Source organism: Rhinolophus ferrumequinum, chromosome 28 (genome assembly GCF_004115265.2).
Source record: "Rhinolophus ferrumequinum isolate MPI-CBG mRhiFer1 chromosome 28, mRhiFer1_v1.p, whole genome shotgun sequence".
Taxonomy (NCBI): domain Eukaryota; kingdom Metazoa; phylum Chordata; class Mammalia; order Chiroptera; family Rhinolophidae; genus Rhinolophus; species Rhinolophus ferrumequinum.
Genome location: NC_046311.1, coordinates 13,886,585 through 13,904,074, shown reverse-complemented (window position 1 = coordinate 13,904,074; position 17,490 = coordinate 13,886,585). Strand labels below are relative to the sequence as shown.

The 17,490-nt window shown below is 48.8% G+C and overlaps 1 protein-coding gene across 4 annotated transcripts in view; it reads left to right on the top strand.

Moving 5' to 3' along the window:
* Positions 1–17,490, top strand: part of MTMR10 (myotubularin related protein 10) — a 45,149-nt gene that overhangs the window by 23,782 nt on the left and 3,877 nt on the right. For all 4 annotated transcript variants that reach the window (XM_033100096.1, XM_033100097.1, XM_033100098.1 and 1 more), the window contains 9 exons: positions 2,801–2,972; positions 4,851–4,938; positions 5,022–5,110; positions 7,428–7,558; positions 8,764–8,833; positions 9,543–9,613; positions 12,092–12,261; positions 13,562–13,732; positions 16,939–17,121. In XM_033100096.1, the coding sequence (XP_032955987.1) occupies positions 2,801–2,972; positions 4,851–4,938; positions 5,022–5,110; positions 7,428–7,558; positions 8,764–8,833; positions 9,543–9,613; positions 12,092–12,261; positions 13,562–13,732; positions 16,939–17,121 (1,145 nt within the window). The remainder of the gene's footprint in view (positions 1–2,800; positions 2,973–4,850; positions 4,939–5,021; positions 5,111–7,427; positions 7,559–8,763; positions 8,834–9,542; positions 9,614–12,091; positions 12,262–13,561; positions 13,733–16,938; positions 17,122–17,490) is intronic.

The following is a 17,490-nucleotide window of genomic DNA, read 5'->3' as shown; positions in this document are numbered from 1 at the left end:
CCGTGTCAGTCTGTCGCTGTACCCCGTTAGTGGTCCACGTGTGGAGCAGGCACAGGCTCATCAGGCCTTCGGGACTTCCTGGAAAGCAGTGGAATGTGCAGACTCGCATGCCGGCCTGAGTGTCAGCCACGCATTCTGTAATACGCATCCCTGAAGGAGGTGGAGACCACACAAAGGACCTCGGCCGGTTGTTGACAAGTGGACAGGGTTTAAACGAACGAAACCTATAAAACAGCAAACAACGCGAGATCCTTTAGTTGCTCTCACTTGATGTTCAGAAAAATTTGTCTAGTCTTAGATCTCGAGATGAAACTTTGCCAAAGGAACAAGGTCATAAACAGTAGCGTGTTGTCAGCCCAGCTTACTCAAGTCTGTCACTTCAAAACACTGCAAACTATGGGAGTTTAGACTCAGCTAGGAGTGCACTGCCAAGCTATTTACGTAGCTCTCTAAAAACTTAGAGTGTGTGCCTGCTCTGCTTGTTTGGCGCTGGTGGTCGTGTTGTGTGGCGAGGACCTTTCGCTGCAGTGTTGACTGGAAATAATGACGGCGGGTATCGTTTCTGTGCCTGGTTGTAATAAGGGTGATGTTTGCTGTGTGTTCTGATAAATATTCTTTATCAAGTTAAGGAAATTCCCCTTTATTGTAATTTCCTAACATTGTTTTAAATCATGAGCAGGTGTCGAACTCTGTCAGATGCTTTTCTGTGCTTACCAGCTGACAATTTGGGGTGTTTCCCTTTTAATTTGGTCATATGATGAATTACTTAGATTTTCTAATATTGACCAGCTTCTGTGGGTTTTGGTGCTCTGGAACACTGCATATAAAGTGGGAATTGCCTGGAAATTCCATGAAGGTTCTGCATTCTAGAAAGATCACAACCCAAGGTCCCCAGCACACCTTCCGGTGGTGGCTCTTGTAGAGAAGGTTCTGGTGCAGCGGGGCTCCAGGATATGTGCTTGCAATTCACATTTTAGTTAACAAATTCTGCTAACATCAGAATCAGTGGGTAATTCTGATGCCACTTAAAGGGTAGAATTCAGAATTCCTAGCATGGCAGGTAGGAAGGAGCGTCACTGTCTAGCGTGGCGCTGTCCAGGGGCAGAAATGCTCTCGTCTGCCCTTGATGGAGGAGGAGCCACCAGCCGCCTGTGGCTGCTGCAGCTCAGGGACTGAAGTTTTCCTTTTATTCCATTTTCATTTCAGTTTAAGTGTAAGCAGCACAAGTGGCTCGTGGTCACTGCTTGGGGCAGCAGAGATCAGGAGTCCAGGCCCCATGCAATTCTGCATCCCCTGCCACGGGCCCTTGAAGCCCGAACGCCCTGGCTGTAGGCAGTTACTGGGCACTGCAGTTAGGCCGGGTGGCTGTTGCGTGCTATCCTGCGTACCTGCCGCCGCCCCAGCCACCTGGCAGTGTCAGCTCATCCCGTAGGGCCCTGCAGGAGGTGTGGTTGGCTACAGGCCCGGGTCTGCGTGGGAGCTCGGGGCTCCTCTGTGTGCGGAGCTGACCCCACTCTCTTGTTAGTGCTCTCGGGACACATCACGTCTCACTCGGGGTTTCTTTTCAGGTCTCAGCACGTGGTAGGTTCTCAGAAAATACCCGTCTCACACCAGGTGTTCATAAATAGTCCCTAGCAATGGCCTGCTGTGTTCATGGGCTGGTGAGGGGCTTCGGATGGCTGCCGAGGACAGTGGGAGGGGGGAGTCGTGGCAGCACAGGGCAGCGATGCTCTGTGAGAGAAGCCAGTGAGCTTTGCTTCCTCAGTTGGAAAGTGACCACGAATGAAAGTTTGGGGGGAGGGGGAAGTCTCATGGAGACTTGTGTCGGGACATGGCCGCGTGGCGAGTGCAGGCCGGCCTGAGTCCCCGCAGCATTCAGGGACCTCAGTGGGGAGACTCGCCACAGCCGCAGCCTGGAGCAGTCAGACACTGGGCCAGGAAGGAAGTCTGTCACCCCAGACTGGCAGGGAGATGAGGCTGGCTGTCGGGACACCGCCTCAGTCACTCTGCACGCCCCCCCGACCTTGTCACGAGGATATGCGCTCTCGGTCCTCTGTGCTGGGACCTCCACGTGCACTGGTGCTCGGGCGCCATGTGGGGGATCCTGGGGAGCTTCTCACAGGGGAATGGAGCAGCTACAGAAGACCCAGGAGTGTTATCAGGAGCCGTAGAAAGGGGTTGAGAAGGCACTATTAGGTGACAGATGTGGACGGCTTGAGACTAGAGAGGCTTGTTGGATGCGTTCGTTTTTCCCAGGCAGCAGGAGGAGAAAATGAGCAATGACTTGGGTTTACTCCACAGTTTGGGGCCGGGAGGCTCATGAACGGTTTCTATAGACGGTAAGGATAGAAGACAGTTGAAGTTAAGGAGAAAAGAAATGCAGGGGAAATAAGGGCTCCTGGCAGCGTGCATCCCTGGGGAAGGTGGTCTTAAAGGAGGGCAGGTGAGTGGTGCAGTCACGGGAGGGGCCCGAGTGGTCAGGTGAGTCTTCAGCATCAACTGCCCGGTTTGTGTGGGGAAGGACTGCAGATGGAGCCAGTAGGAGGGCACAGTGCGAGGTGCTGCGCAGCTGGGAGAGAGCTGCGTGAGGACACGACAGCCTGAGTGTTCTGTGAGAAGGGATGGCGGCCCCTTTGTCAGCACCGCTGGGAATAGTGATGAGACAGTCTTGGGGAGACTTACAGGACGCGGGAGGAGCTGCCACCTCCGCTTGCTTGTGACAGGAGGCACGAGAGTGGCTGGGGGTGCTGGATGACTGTGACTGTGAGAACTAAATTGATAATTGTGCTTCTTTTTATAGCCAGCAACATTAACGGGGCACCCCCAGGAGCTGGCAGTGCAGCTGGCGGTGGCAGCAGCCAGAAAACGCCACTCTTTGAAACCTACTCAGACTGGGACAGAGAAGTCAAGAGGACGGGTGCTTCCGGGTGGAGAGTTTGCTCCATTAACGAGGGTTACATGATATCCACTTGGTGAGTCCATGTTTGACGACGTCATTGACAGCTGCAGGTGACTTACTCAAACTGATCTCACTGTAACTCCCGAGTTTTGGTCAGTGGAATATTTGTTTTGAGTAATGCTTTAAAGAATATTTCAGGTGGAAGACAAGGGCTTTTGAACATAATCACAATATCAACATCCATTGAAAGAAATGGACAGTAATGCCTTACTGTCCTCAAGAATCCAGTCAGTGTTTATTTGTATGTGTGTCTGTCTTGTAGGTGTGAGTTAGTGCCAATGAGAAGCACAGGGAGCTCCCTGGGTGTGTCTTTCAGGCCTCGTTATGGAGACTCCTCCTCGTTATGACAGACTCCTCCCAGCCCTTTGCTACTGACTGTTTATCTGGTGACACCACCAGGTCATTTGTTCCGTAGAGTTTTCCACATTCTCAGTCATGCTGGTTTCCCCCCCGCGGGGTCCTTCAGTGAGCTGCCCTGCAGCCTGCGTTTCTGTGCCGTGTTAGTTACCACGGGAGGAAGGGATACGTTCATTCGATGCGGGTTCCCGGTTTGGGGCAGGAATGTCTCCTCCTGCTGTCCTCTCGCTTCCTGTTGCATCACCTTGAACTTGGCACCACTGGGATGCTGGTCGACCTGGGCCGGTGGCGGTCAGTACAGAGTCCCTTTGTGTTGGAGGCTTAGCTGCCAGCGTGCTGTCTTCAGCACTGATGGCCACGCCCACGGCCGTGAGTGTTCTGAGGGTGCTGTCTTTCTGTCTGCCGTCCGTCTCACTCTTCTCTCATCTGCCCTGTAATACCCTGCAGTGCTCGGCGTACAAGAAAGGCAGCGCCGTGGGCTCGAGCAGCGCCGGGCTTAGCGGCACCCGCGCGGTCGCCAGTCTCAGTGTAACTTTGACTCCCCCAAAACATCGCTCCTAATCGCCTGCTGTTGACTGGAAGCCGCACCGATGTTTTGTTTGTTGTGTGTAGTAGATACAGTATTCTTTGGACCCCCGGAGTTTAAAGCTGTGTCGCTCAAGCGTCGACTGTTTGTGTACTTTTTTCCCTTTACTTCACCAGTTTTCAGATCAATGAACTGGGTGCCTAGAATCCTCCAAAAGTGACCAGGAAATTGTTTTTGAAGTTAGTCTGTTTATAGCATTGAGTGCTCGTGGATTTGGGGGGATGCTTTCTTTTCAGATCATTAATGTCTCCGTAGCCCTCACAGGTAAGCCGTGTTCAGACCAAAGCACTCCCCTGAAATTGCTGGTTGGCCCAGGACTGCAGTTCTAGGAGGTGTTTGGAGCGTGTGGCGTGGGTCGCCTGCCTCCCCTTGAATGTAGGCTGGGTGGCCAGTGTGCTCAGGTGTGGTATGGGTCAAGTAGCACGTGACAGGGCCTGGCTAGACCAGCCTCTGTCCACCTGCCCGCATGTGGAGGAAAGGAGAGGCGGGGCGTGGCCTCAGGTGCAGGGAACGTGTCCACGAGTAATTGCTGTCTCGTCAGTGTCCTGGAGTCTGCCCGTCCCGGGGATGGGGCAGGGTAGGAGAGGGAGAGAAGGGAGCTGGTGCTTCTCGGTAGGTTTGTGGTGTGCTTTGCTTTGGTGTGCCTGGATGGCCTTCCCCGTAGCCCATCAAGAGGACAGAGGTGGATATGGTTTTCAGAAACTGCATCCATGTTTGATGAATAGGCATTTTGGATAATATTGCAAATACCCTCTGGATTTTCCCCCGTTCTATTACACGTTTTGTGACCTCATCACACGTTTCAGACTGAGATGTCTAGGATGGTCTGTGCCCCCCGTGTGGCTCCTCCGTGGGCTGCACGTTAAATGTATCGGATCAATGTGCAGAGCGCTCTTACGCTGCCTGAAGCACAGGCCCTCACCTTCCGATGTGTCCTCTCCCCCGCAGCCTTCCAGAATACTTTGTGGTGCCAAGTTCATTAGCAGACCAGGATCTGAAGACCTTTTCCCACTCTTTCGTGGGAAGAAGGATGCCGGTAAGTGCTGTCTGTTGGCTCTCGTAGATGCTGATGCCCGTTTCCTATGCCCTGAGGTAAATAAAGGCCGTGCTCTCCCCTAGGTCTGGAGCTGGAGCCACTCGAACGGCAGCGCGCTCGTGCGGGTGGCCGTCATCAAGGACGTGCTGCAGCAGCGGAAGATTGACCAGAGGTGACCGGGCGGCTTGGTGGTGTGGGGACTAGTTGTCATAGACAAGTACCGTGAGCTCCCAGCCAAGGGAAAAGAGCTGGAGGACGGTGTAGTCTGATTGGTCAGCACCACACACTCCACGTGCGCGTCACGTGCGGAGGAAGGACTATGTGAATGCGGCAGAGCTAACATTTAAGGGTCCTGAGGACAGTCTGATTCTTTGGCTCACAAGACACTCAGGGCTCTTACGCTGCTGACGTCCTGCTGTGACATCGCCTCTAATGTCCTTTCAGAGTGCAGTGGGTTCTAGTGGAGACACTTCAGGATGAATCCGACTTTTCTTACAGTTTCAATCTCAGGGCTACAGAGTCACAGTGGCTTAAACTGTGCCACCACGGACAAGCTGGGCATCACCTGCGAAAGCCCCAGTAACGTCTGTGTCGTTAAAGCACTAGGCGTTTCTGAGTCCTCGTCATGGCAGTGGGCAGGCAACACTAGTGGTCAGTCTCTCCATAAAGCCCTCTGCTCCTCTCCACTTCCAGAAGGTTCTCTTCCTCCCTGGTCCTCAGTGCCCCCTGCACGCCCGTCGTCCTCTCCAGGCATCACCTCTTCCATTCCGCATTCCCTTCCTGAAGTCCACCTGTGGCTGTGGCTTTAGTGGTCACCAAATTGACATCTCCCGTCTAATCGGACAATGGCATGCCGAGCTCTCAAAGGCCCTTTAAACTCAACTATGTCCAAAACCAAACTCACAGACATGGCCCCACCGTGGCTACCACGCCCTCTCCCAGCTCTCAGAGACCCGGGGCTCATCCTTGCTGCCTTCTCCTTTCACTGTCCTTCCGCATATCTAAGCCATCATCCAGTGCTGTCACTTCACTGTTCGGAAATCTTACAGAACGTCTTTCCGCCCAGCCCCACCCTCCCAGTGGGTTGGAGGCTGCCCTCACTTCTCCCCCCCTTCTCATCTAGGCCCGTGCCCTGCTCCTCCTGGGCTCCCTCCGCCCTGGCCTTTCCCAGGCCTTTTCCATCCCCGACCACGGCTATGCTGTTCCTTTCTTCTGGCCCCTTCTTCACACACATCCACAAGCACTGTCCCCCACCCGCTCAGGACTCACTCGCTCTTTATGTCTCCGTTCAAACATCCCTTCTGTGAGATAAGCCTTGCCCGCCTCCCATGTCACAGCAGGCCTCCAGCCATCATTCTCTGTGGTTCTCTGAGTTTTTGTCAAAACACTGATTTTGGAATTTGGTCGTACATGTGTGTTTGTTTGGTTACTGCCTGTCTTTCATTAGACCCTAAATTCCATGAGATGAAGGCACTGTTTTGTACAGCCTTGTATAATACATTCAGCACCCAGGAAATACCTACGATGTTGAATATTTATTCAGTATTCAGTAAATAAATGAAAAACAAAAGCAGATCTCAGAGAACAGGCTCTTTGAGCCTCAGAAACTGGTGCAGCCCGATCTTAGTTTTTCCCCAGAGCGCCGTAACTAAGAAAGCCGCGTTTGCTGAAGCAAGTAACTATCGAGTGACCCTCCTGTGACCCTTCAGTTTTCTGGCGAGGAGATGACTACAGTTTGCACACATCCATATTCTCTGGCAGATTTTCCTTTTACCTTAATCACGTTAGAAAGTAACTGTGTATTACATCATACTCCGGGCCTTGTTTTCATTAACACGCCTGCTGATGGAGTGCTCGGTTAGTAGTATAGCTCTTAAAGGAAAGACTGCAACACTCTTGGTTGAGAGTTAATTATAAAACCTACAGCCAGTGGCAGCTTGAATGATTCAGCGTATTAAGCTAAGAATTATTTTAATTCCTTTTGTGTTTTTCAGCTGTCCTATTATTCATAATTAGGACAGACAACCTTTGTTGTCCAACCTCATCTCCACCCCCTTTTCCCTCAGATGCGTCATCTCAGCTCCACTGGCCTTCTCTAGGTTCTAGCAGAGGCCCTTTGCACTAGCTGTCCCTCTGCCTAGAACACTTGCTCCCACATCTGTATGTGGCTTCTGGTCACTAGGGGTTTGGCTGCAGTATCATGTATGCAGAGGAGCCATGTCTGACCACATGACGTGAAGTTGCCTGTATTCACTCGATGACATCACCCATGGCATTCCCCACAGCCTGTTTCCTTCTCATTTATACCCCCCCGCCCGCCCGCACCACCACCACCACCAAGGAGGTAACCCCTGAAGGCAGAGACCTGGCCTGTCCTGTTCATCTCTCTGTCCCCAGCTCTTAGAGTAGTGCCTTGGCTCCTACGGGGTGTTCAAGAAATACATGTTGAATAAATGAATGAAGTGACTAACGGATTTTGTCTTTCTTAGGATTTGTAATGCAGTAACTAAAAGTCATCCACAGAGGAGTGATGTTTACAAGTCAGATTTGGATAAGACTCTGCCCAATATCCAAGAAATACAGGCGGCTTTTGTAAAACTTAAGCAACTATGTGTTAACGGTAATTTCATTCTTACTTTACGTGTGTGTGTGAGGTGAGTGGGAGTACAGCATGGTATGAGGCATGTCAGGAAGTGATATTCCTTAGGAATCTAATACATGTATTTAAGTAGAGGCTCAATGAAATATTTGTACAAATTATTACTGTATGAGAACGTCAGGAGCCCTTAGAAAATGAAGTGTAAACTGCTTTCTGTTTTGGGAGGCGGGGGAATGAACCAAATAAGTCACCTTCAAATCATGAAAGGTGTAGGAGACTTTCCTAGAACAACTTGCTTCCTTACACACTCACTGAGAGTTTAATGCACAGTTATACTTTGAGACACACAACTTGCCAGAGTCATGTTGTAATTGTGCAGGCTCAGACTTCACAATTGCAAATACGTACCAGACACTCTCAATGTGTCATGGAAGGACAGCTGACAGGAAAGCATCTAGGGTAAAAGGAGCTCGGAGAGAACCCCTGTCACCTGGCAGTCAGGAGAGGCAGCCATTGGGGTCCGGAGTGAGAGTGGGCGCTCACCTGCAAGGAGAGCTGGGGACGGGAGGGCATGTTAAGAAAGCCCAGTGACATGGATAAGCGTCAGCCATTCAGTAAGTCGGACGTGACTGAATCATGAGGCTTGTGAGCTGAGAGGCCACAGGCCAAGCCAGGATGGGGCAGGGTGGGTAGGGCAGTGCCAACCTTGACAGGAAGGTCGTCCTGATCCCTGCCATGTACATTGTGTGCAGGGAGGCGGCCCTGAGGGGAAGAGGGGAGGAGGGGAGGAGAGGGAGCGCAGGTTTGCAGTGAGGAGGGCACGCATGCAGGGAGTGAGGCACCTGCGCAGCTGTTCACGCAGATGTGAGCGTCAGGATCAAGACCCGGGCTGAGCAGGAAGGCTGGGACTGCCAGCTCTCCCGTGTGGAGGTGGGCGGGCTCCCCTCACCGTCCCTGGAAGAACCACAGAGAAGGTGGAGGCCCAAGGGGGTGCTTTTCTGTTGTTTTTTATACAATTGTAGCATGTCTTCTTAAATGTTTATATTTTAAATGAAAGTGCATGACACTTCCTTAAAGCCAACTTTCAAATATTAAAAACTGATGTGTCACTTAACTCTGATACCGAGCATGTGAAATGAAGCTTAAAGAGCCTCAAAATGTGTGTATTTATGTATGTGTATGTTTATATATAATTATATGTCTGTATAATTACGTATGTATTACAGAGCCTTTTGAAGAAACTGAAGAGAAATGGTTATCTTCACTGGAAGGTACTCGGTGGTTAGAATATGTAAGGTTTGTACAACCACTTCCTTTTTTCTTCTTGAACTTTATGTTTGGAAATAGTGATAGATTCACAGGAGTTACAGAAATAGTGTAGAGCCAGGACTCTTCATCCAGCTTCCCCATGGCAACACCTCACAGAACCAGAATGTTCTGGTGTCCAGACCAGGACACTGACGGTGCTGCAATCTGCCGTCCTCATTCAGAATTCTCCAGTGTGTGTGTAGTTGTGTGTGGTTTTGGCACGTGTACAGACTCCCATAGCCACCACCAGCAGGATGCAGGGCTGCCCCATCACCGCAAGGCTCCTGGTGCTGCCCTTTTAGAGTCGCAACCTCTCCCCCCACCCCACCGCACCCCACCCCACCGCACCCCACCCCACCCCACCCCACCTCACCCTACCCTACCCCATCCCATCCCATCCCATCCCTGGCTCTTGGGAACCACTAATATCTTTTCCATCTCTAAAGTTTCATCATTTCAAGAATGTAATGTAAACCAACTCCTTTTCATAAAAGGTTAATGAATTGCCCTGATATAAAAATCAAAGTGTTCTCTGTTGAAGAATCATAAATACTGAAAAAATTCATAAAGGTTATTGAAAATATAAACGTGTATAGCGAAAAATTAGATTTGCTTGATTTCAGGTTTTTTGTTTTTTTTTTAAATCTTTGTAGTGGATATTTGATTTTTAACACTGTTTTTCCCTTTCTCTTTTCAGGGCGTTCCTGAAGCATTCAGCAGAACTTGTGTATATGCTGGAAAGCAAGCGTGTCTCTGTGGTCCTCCAAGGTAATTCATGATTGCAGACACTGGGCAGCGTGTGGCCAGCGTGGTCACAGACTGGCCACACTCGAGTAAAGGTCGTTACTCTCAGCCGGCTCTCATTTACTGCGCTACTGCCGTGTACACCCCAGGTTTTGCACACCATTGAAGAAAAACAGTGGCGGAAGCGCAAAGACTGCAAGTAGAACAGAAAGGGCCCAGTGTTCTGCCCGCGTTTTAGTCTTCCTTCCTGTATTGTGGGAGGGTGGGCCACAGCCCTTACTGGATTCCTATGGTGTATTCATCTTGGCAGAGTGTCCTTTCTGTCTGATCTTGCTAGCTTTCTAATTCATGTAGATTTTAGTTTAAAGGCCTCTGGCTCATGCTAGATTGAGACTCTAAAGAAATAGTTTGGTATCGAGAAATTGACTAAGTTAAATAGCCAATAATGTGAATTTTGTCTGGTAGGAACAAACTACAATATAAAATCTTTCATGTAAGCAAAGGATAATTGTATGTTAAATAACTTTATGGCCAATACATTGGCTAAGGTTACACATCAGGTTTAATAAACCATGAACTACCTGATTTTACAATAAATTCATGTTGTATAGTATACGAATATATAGTCCTCCGGAGGCTTACAGGAGTATTTTTACCGTCTCAAGTTCAACTGACTTGAATAAGGTAAAGGTGTTGAAAACCCTTATGGGGTAGAAAAAGAATAGCAGTGCACTGTGTGAAGTTACCGTGAAATGACACACAGGGTATTTAATTCACAAGTGCAGGCAGGGCTGGCAGTGCGGTGTTCTCTCCTCTCCCGACCAGGGGCGCTGTCACTCCTGCGTGGTTCTGCTCTGCACATCTCTTCATGCTTTTGTCCTGACGGGAAAGGTCTCAGAAGAGAGACTGAGCGGTACTTTACTAGCACTGCCTGACAGACTGTTACAGACTGTTCTAAGCAGTGTATTGAGGTTTAACTTCCATATTATAAAATTCACCCATTCTGAATGTACAAATCAGTAATTTTTTGTAAATATACAGAGTCCAGTTTTAGGAATTTTCTGGATGTTTCATAAAATGGAATTATACAATATGTGGTCTGTTGCCTGCAGCTTCTTTCGTTTAATATTCATGTTTTTGAGGTTTATTCATGTCGCATGCGTCAGCAGTTTATTCCTTTTTATTTCTGAAGAGCGTTCCATTGTTTGTAAATACCACAGTTTACTGGGATTTTGATAGGAATATGTTGAACCCAGACATAAAGTTGGGGAGAATGCCACCTTAATGACGGATCTGCCAATCCATGAAATGAATGACTCTCCATTTATTGGGATTTCCCTTCGTTTGTTTTATAGTTCTTAGAGTCCAAGTCTTACACTTATTTTGTTAGGTCTCTTCTTAAGTATTTTGTTTTTGAGGCTATTGTGAATACAGCTATTTTCTTAATTTCATTTTCCGGTTTCTTGTGTACTCAGATTGTTTTGTGTAGAATTTCTGTGACTGAACTGATTTGTGTTAGTTTAAGTAGTTATTTTGTGGGTTCTGTAGGGTTTCCTGCATACAGGACCATGTCTGCAGAAACAGCTACTGCCTTTCTGACCTGGATGCCTTTGATTTCTTTTTCTGGCCTGGTTTCCAGTACAGTGTGGAACATGAGTGGCAAGAGCAAACCTCCTTGTCTTGTTCCTGGTCTCGGGGGGAAGCATCCAGCCTTTCGCTAATAAGAATGATGCTGGTTGTAGGTTTTTGTAGATTCCTCGATCAGGTTGAAGTACCCTTTCTAGTCCCAGTGTGCTGAGAGTTTTTATCCAGAATGAATGTTGGGTTTTTATCACACAGATGCTTTCTGTGCGTCTAAGGAGATGACCATGTTGTTTTTGTGCTTTATTTTATTAATACGGTATGCTACTTTAATTGATTGTCAGATATTAAGTCAGCCTTGTATTCCTGGGATAAATTTGTGCATTCCTGAGGTAATTTGGTTTGCTCGTATTTTGTTGATGACTTTTACAACTACTCATAAGGGATATTGGTCAATAGTTTTCTTCTGATTTCTTTGGCTGGCTTTGAGAGCAGGGTATTACTGGCCTCATAGAAAAGGACACCAGCTCTAAAAGACGGGAGGGAAGCATTTGCCCCCTTTTCAGATGGTGGGGGACAGCCCCATTCCTGTCACTCACCTCTGAGTCACGTGTGGAGTGGCCAGTAGAAAGATTACAATATAGTTAGTGTCCTTGACAAAACAGAGATAGAATGGACTGTTGAAAGGTGTCTCCCACAAACCATTGAAATGTAAGAACATGAGGGATGCACTTCTTTTTGGAAAATACACACAGAAAAGGCCATCTCCCATTGAACACTAACTTTATTGATCTAATGAGATTTTCCCACGTGGGTTATTTTGAAGGCACAGAAGACTGAATTTTCTACTTTACCTCTCTTTTCCTTTCTTTCTCAGAATTTTTCTATGTGGTAATCGTTTTCTTTCTGTTTCATTGATAGAGGAAGAGGGAAGAGACCTGAGCTGTATCATAGCTTCTCTCGTTCAAGTGATGCTGGATCCTTATTTTAGGACAATTACTGGATTTCAGAGTCTGATCCAGAAGGAGTGGGTCATGGCCGGATATCAGTTCCTAGACAGATGCAACCACTTGAAGAGATCAGAGAAAGAGGTAACAGAATCTCTGTGCTTATTTCCAGTCTGTGAATGTGACAAGATAAACCTGATGTCATCGTGTGAAGAGATGTTCCATCTGGAAAGAGACGAGGAGGCTTTTTACAACTGCACTTAGTACATCGGGGCTTCCTTAGTTTAATGCAGGGGTGTTCAAACTTTTGTCAGTGGTTTTCACCAAGGGCCATATTCGGTAAAATACACAAACAGCCGGGCCACTCACTCGAGGTGAAGTATGTATTGCCTCACCTGGTTTATTTATTTAAGTAAACTAAATATATTTTTGGAATTTGCTGTGGGCCAATTAACAATGGATCGCGGGCTGCAGTTGGCCCGCGGGCCGCAGTTTGGACACCCCTGGTCTAATGGATTAGAGTCCAAATTGATGTACTTACGAAGGTTATCGAAACCATATAGGCAGAATTCTGAAGAAATCTTCAAGTTGAAAACTACTTGAAGAAATAATGCATTAATGCTTCTGCGAAGCACATAGCCAGCACATTAGATGTTTTTGAAAAATCCGTTTTGGAATACCATGTTTTCTTCAAATGGGGTGCATGTGTTGAGGATGGAACGTGTGGGAGGGATAGCTTGGTGACAGCTGTGAACCCACAGTGGCTGCCTTAGGTCCACAGTTAAGCTGTGAAAGGCCCTGCGGTGTCTTACAGTCGGGTTGTTTCAGAGCACAGTGTGGCCTGTGCTACGTCACGTTTAATAACGAAGTATATGATCTAAAGAAACCTCAGCAGTAAGTACTTACTTCGCTTTGAAAATGCTCAGACTCTGTGGGGTGTGCTGGGGAAGACACGGCAGCTGTCATTGGCTGCTGTGCTTGGGGTACAGCATGTGAATCAGCCAGAGGCTGATGACAGCTTTTTTCTGAAACTGGGAAGTTTCTGGAAGCTGAGACTGCAAGGTCAACTAAAAGCTAATTACAGAAGTTGTTTTTTGGTTGTTTTTTTTTTGTTGTTGTTCTAAAGAACTGTTTCCAGGATGGGCTTAAACACATATTTTACTGATCCCCATTTGTACAGTGACAGCTTGTACTGGTTACTTCTCCTGCAACTTTGCATGCTTCGTAGGCAAATCAGGATTGTGACATTTATCACGGGGGAACTACTTTGACATAAACTCTGTTCAATCTCCTCACATGTCCTGTAGCTCCACTTAGGAGCCAGGCGCTTTAGGCTTCCATGTTTTGTTATTGATCTCGTCCTTAATATCAGTGATAAAGTGGGAAGTAAAGGAGAACAGCTGACGGACGTCAGGTAATCCCAGTTCCGCTTTGTCCTTGCCAGGCTCCCTTGTTCTTGCTGTTCCTGGACGCCACGTGGCAGCTGCTGGAGCAGCACCCAGCCGCCTTCGAGTTCTCCGAGACCTATCTGGCCGTGCTGTGCGACAGCACACACATCTCCGTCTTTGGCACCTTCCTGTTCAACTCCCCTCACCAGCGCGTGAAGCAGAGCACAGTGAGTGGCACGTGGCTGGGGCCTTTTTTTTTTTTTTTTTTTTAACCTTTATTGGAGTTGACTTGAAGTACAATTAGCTGCGTATTTAAAATACCTAATTTAAAACTTTCAGTTACCATTTTAAACTAATGAATGAATTTTCTGAATGAATTATTTAAAGATATAAAAATCCAGGAACTTGTTTCATTTTAATGAGTATTTTATGTATTTTCCTCTGATGTCTGTTGTTTATAATAAGCCAGTTTAAAGATTTAAATTATTTTAACTACCTTACATGTGCTCTTGTATGTATATTTTCATATTTGGCTGTCCGGTGGGCACTCAGAGACATCCCGTTTGAGGACATTTCCTTCCTAGGTCAGTAAGATAGGACTTGTCTGGAACAAGATTACTTTTCTTTAAGAGCTGTGTGGAGAAGGCGTATCAGGGGACATGCAGGCATCTTCTGGACCGTGGTTCCCTGCGGCGCTGGCTTGCCACCAACCCGAGACCCACATGCCAGCCTGCAGTCACTTTGGGTCAGATTATCAGTTTCCACTCACAGCTCGTTGACCTAGAGGTAGGTCTCGAGCCAAACTTGAAACTAGCTTTTGGTTGCCACTGGTGGAACTTTCCAGAACCACAAGTTGTCTCTCCTACATTTGAACCAACAGCAGGAATGGCTGGTAAATGCTGTAGTGATGGTTGAGAGAAACAGGCAGCTCCTGGGGCCTCTGGGAAGCCTTTCTAAGAAGGCTGGAAAGCCCTTCTAAGAAGGTGGCGCCTCAGCCCCATCCGGAAGGCCTGGTCCAGGCAGTGTGGCCTGGGGCGACGCTGAGCCAGGCTCCTGGTCTGTAAAACAGAGCCAACAGCGGGAACAGTTTGTGAACTCGGAAGCATTGTGAGATTCCCCTAAAGAAATGAGTTATTCAGGGTTGTGGATGGAAAGGATAAAATGCCCGGCACGGAAGGAGGTGGTTTTATTCAGGCTATTGCCACAGGGAGAACTTCATTAATGGGGGACGTCCTGGGCAGGAAGGGGCCTGGGGGCTTACTATAGAGGCTGGAGGGAGGTGGAACAGGTCCCCCGCAAAACAGGTGAGCCGTGGCGGGAGCCCCGTCGGCGACACTGAGCACCGTCCCAGGATGTTAGATCAGAGCACTGGGGAAGGAAATTGCTCTGAACTATAATATATTCTGGGCCCCCCTAAGAGTCTCACGTCTCCCGGTGTCACACCGACCGCAGCCACAGACTCAGGGTTCCTGGGGGACGACTGTTCCTTCAGCAGACGTCTCCATTCACTGGGTATCGTTTCTGTGCCCCTGCCTTTGCTGTGAGCTGGTCCTTCAGGGGCTGCGTGTGCCGCCTTCGCCTCCCCTCTCTCTTCACTGCCACGCACACCAGGCACATGTGCACACATGGACACACAGTGTGAACCTTGCAGTTTCCACAGGCCGGGAAGTCAGGTAGCCTGTGAGACTGAGGTGTAAGACGAGAGCTCATTCCTGGGGATCCCAGCACATCGCGGGGGACCGAGTGGAGGACCAGGGGGCCATCCCGAAACCTCACTCCTGCTTCTTGGCGGGAGTTTGGATCTGCCAAGATACGGTTCCAAAGAGATCACGCCGGAGTGAAGGCTTACAAGTGCCTTTGGAAGCATGTCTGCTTTCTGTGCTGTGCCCTGGTACTTCTTTTCTAAAGCTTCTCCCGGCACATTGTCGCATGACTCAGTCCCTCCCTCGGCGTCTTGTATTCATGACTTAAGGGAGCTCCTCCGGAGAGAGCTGCCACTGAGGTGCTGTTCTCAGCACTGCTGTCCTCAGGGCTTCCCCACAGCCGTAGGCCAGAGCAGCTGCCTTCTTTCCGTTCTCAGGCTGCCATAGAAGCGAGTGGTCAGGTGCCGTTTGTGGAAAATCTGATCCTTTTCCTCAGAGATTTTCAAATTTCACATTTAAAAAAAAAAAAAAAAGCATGGCCATTTTTTATGTACTTTCCTAGGGGCCATTGAAATGGGTCAGGGTTTATGTTTTAGTGGATTTCAGCTCTTAACAATACTGTTCTAAAGCAAATGGATTGTTTTTATCCAAGCATATAGACGATGAAATTTCAAATAACTGAAAAATAATTCTGGGTACATTTGGTGCTTTCATGAGTTGTTTTCCTGATTTGAAATAGTAACGTGCCCTGTGCTGTTCGGTAGCTTACCCATTTCCTGCTGGTCCCCAGCCAGCACTGTGGCGGGTCACGCCTGGCTGTGGCGTAGCAATGGCCTCCTAGCGGTAGCACTTGTTTTCCGAGTAACATTTAGTCTTTGCCTTTTCTCTCATTTCCAAGGAATTGCTTTCTGTAGAACATTTGAAGACTCCTGAAAGGTACAGAGCAGAAAATAAGAATCAGAGAGTTGGGTTTGGGGACGTTTCCTTCAGAGACAAATGGATAGCTGCCTCTGTCACTCGCCAAGACAAATCTCCTTCCTTTCTCCAGTCCTCACTGAGACTGCGCAGTGGGAGATGGTTGCTCCTTTTCTTTTCCACGTGCAGGCGGCCTGCTGTTGGTCCGTAGTGTTGTGCTCCCTGGGGGTGCTGTGGTGGGAAGACCGGGTCCCCAGGTCCCCAGGCTGCATGAGCCCAGAGAGGGGCCACACGTGGGCTCCTGTGAGCATGGGGCCCCACTGTGCTGTGTGGCTGTTGTGGTCTTAGCCAAACCCCACGACCACGGGGAGTGGTCTCCTTCGTCCTGCTCCTGGGCTGCGGTCCAGGTATTTCAGGTCACTGCCCAGGGGACGTGTGGCTCTCCACTCAGGGAAAAAGTATAAGATACATGGCAGTGATTCTGTCCACAGACCAGGCTTTGTCCCTAACAGGCAGTGGTGTAAATATGTGATTGTGAGCTTAATGAGTGAAAAATAACCTTGACCTGTTTGTGGTCTCCCAGGCGGGAGATTTGACTTCTCGTGATAACACTCGTTGCCCAGAGCGTCCAGCGTCCTTGATGTCCTTAGGAAGCGAACCGCTGTGATCGCTCACGCAGGGGTGAAGTGGCCCTCTGGCCTGATGCCACGAATGTCTCTTGTCTGGGAGTCACGTGCAGTTGCGGTGGGTCCGGAGTGGCTCCACTTCAGACAGTGTAAGCTGGGTCATGCTGAACGGCTCGGCAAACAGGAAGTCATGTGAGAGCATCTGTAGTTTGGCATTTTTCACAAGTGTTCAAATCTTTTGTTTTGCAGGAATTTGCTATCAGCAAAAATATCCAGTTGGGTGATGAAAAGGGTTTAAGGTTCCCCTCAGTTTGGGACTGGTCTCTTCAGTTTACAGCCAAGGACCGTACCCTCTTCCATAATCCCTCGTACGTCGGCAAGAGCACGCCTTGTATACAGAACGGTTCTGTGAAACCTTTCAAACGGACAAAGGTAAATGACCAAAATACACTGACAAAGAACCAGCTGCTCACACGTAACCAGAAACATCTTTTCAGAACACGACACCTCGGCCAGGGCAGGTTTTTCAGGGGTCATCCCCTCTTTAACTGAAGTGGCTGTACCCGGACTTTTCTTCTTGGTGTGTGAGGCCCACCAAGCCCTGGGCAGCTCTGAGCATGGAAGGCCCCGCTCCTGAAACCCATTCAGTCCGCCTGCTCTTTCTAGAATCAGCCGGTCTAGGTTTTGTTCCTCACCTAGAAACCTTAGAAATTTGCCCTTATCCGCCCCCCACCCCACGCAGGCTCCTGGGATCTCCAGGCAGTCAGGACCTCAACAGCTCCACCCAGTGGAGGAATAAGT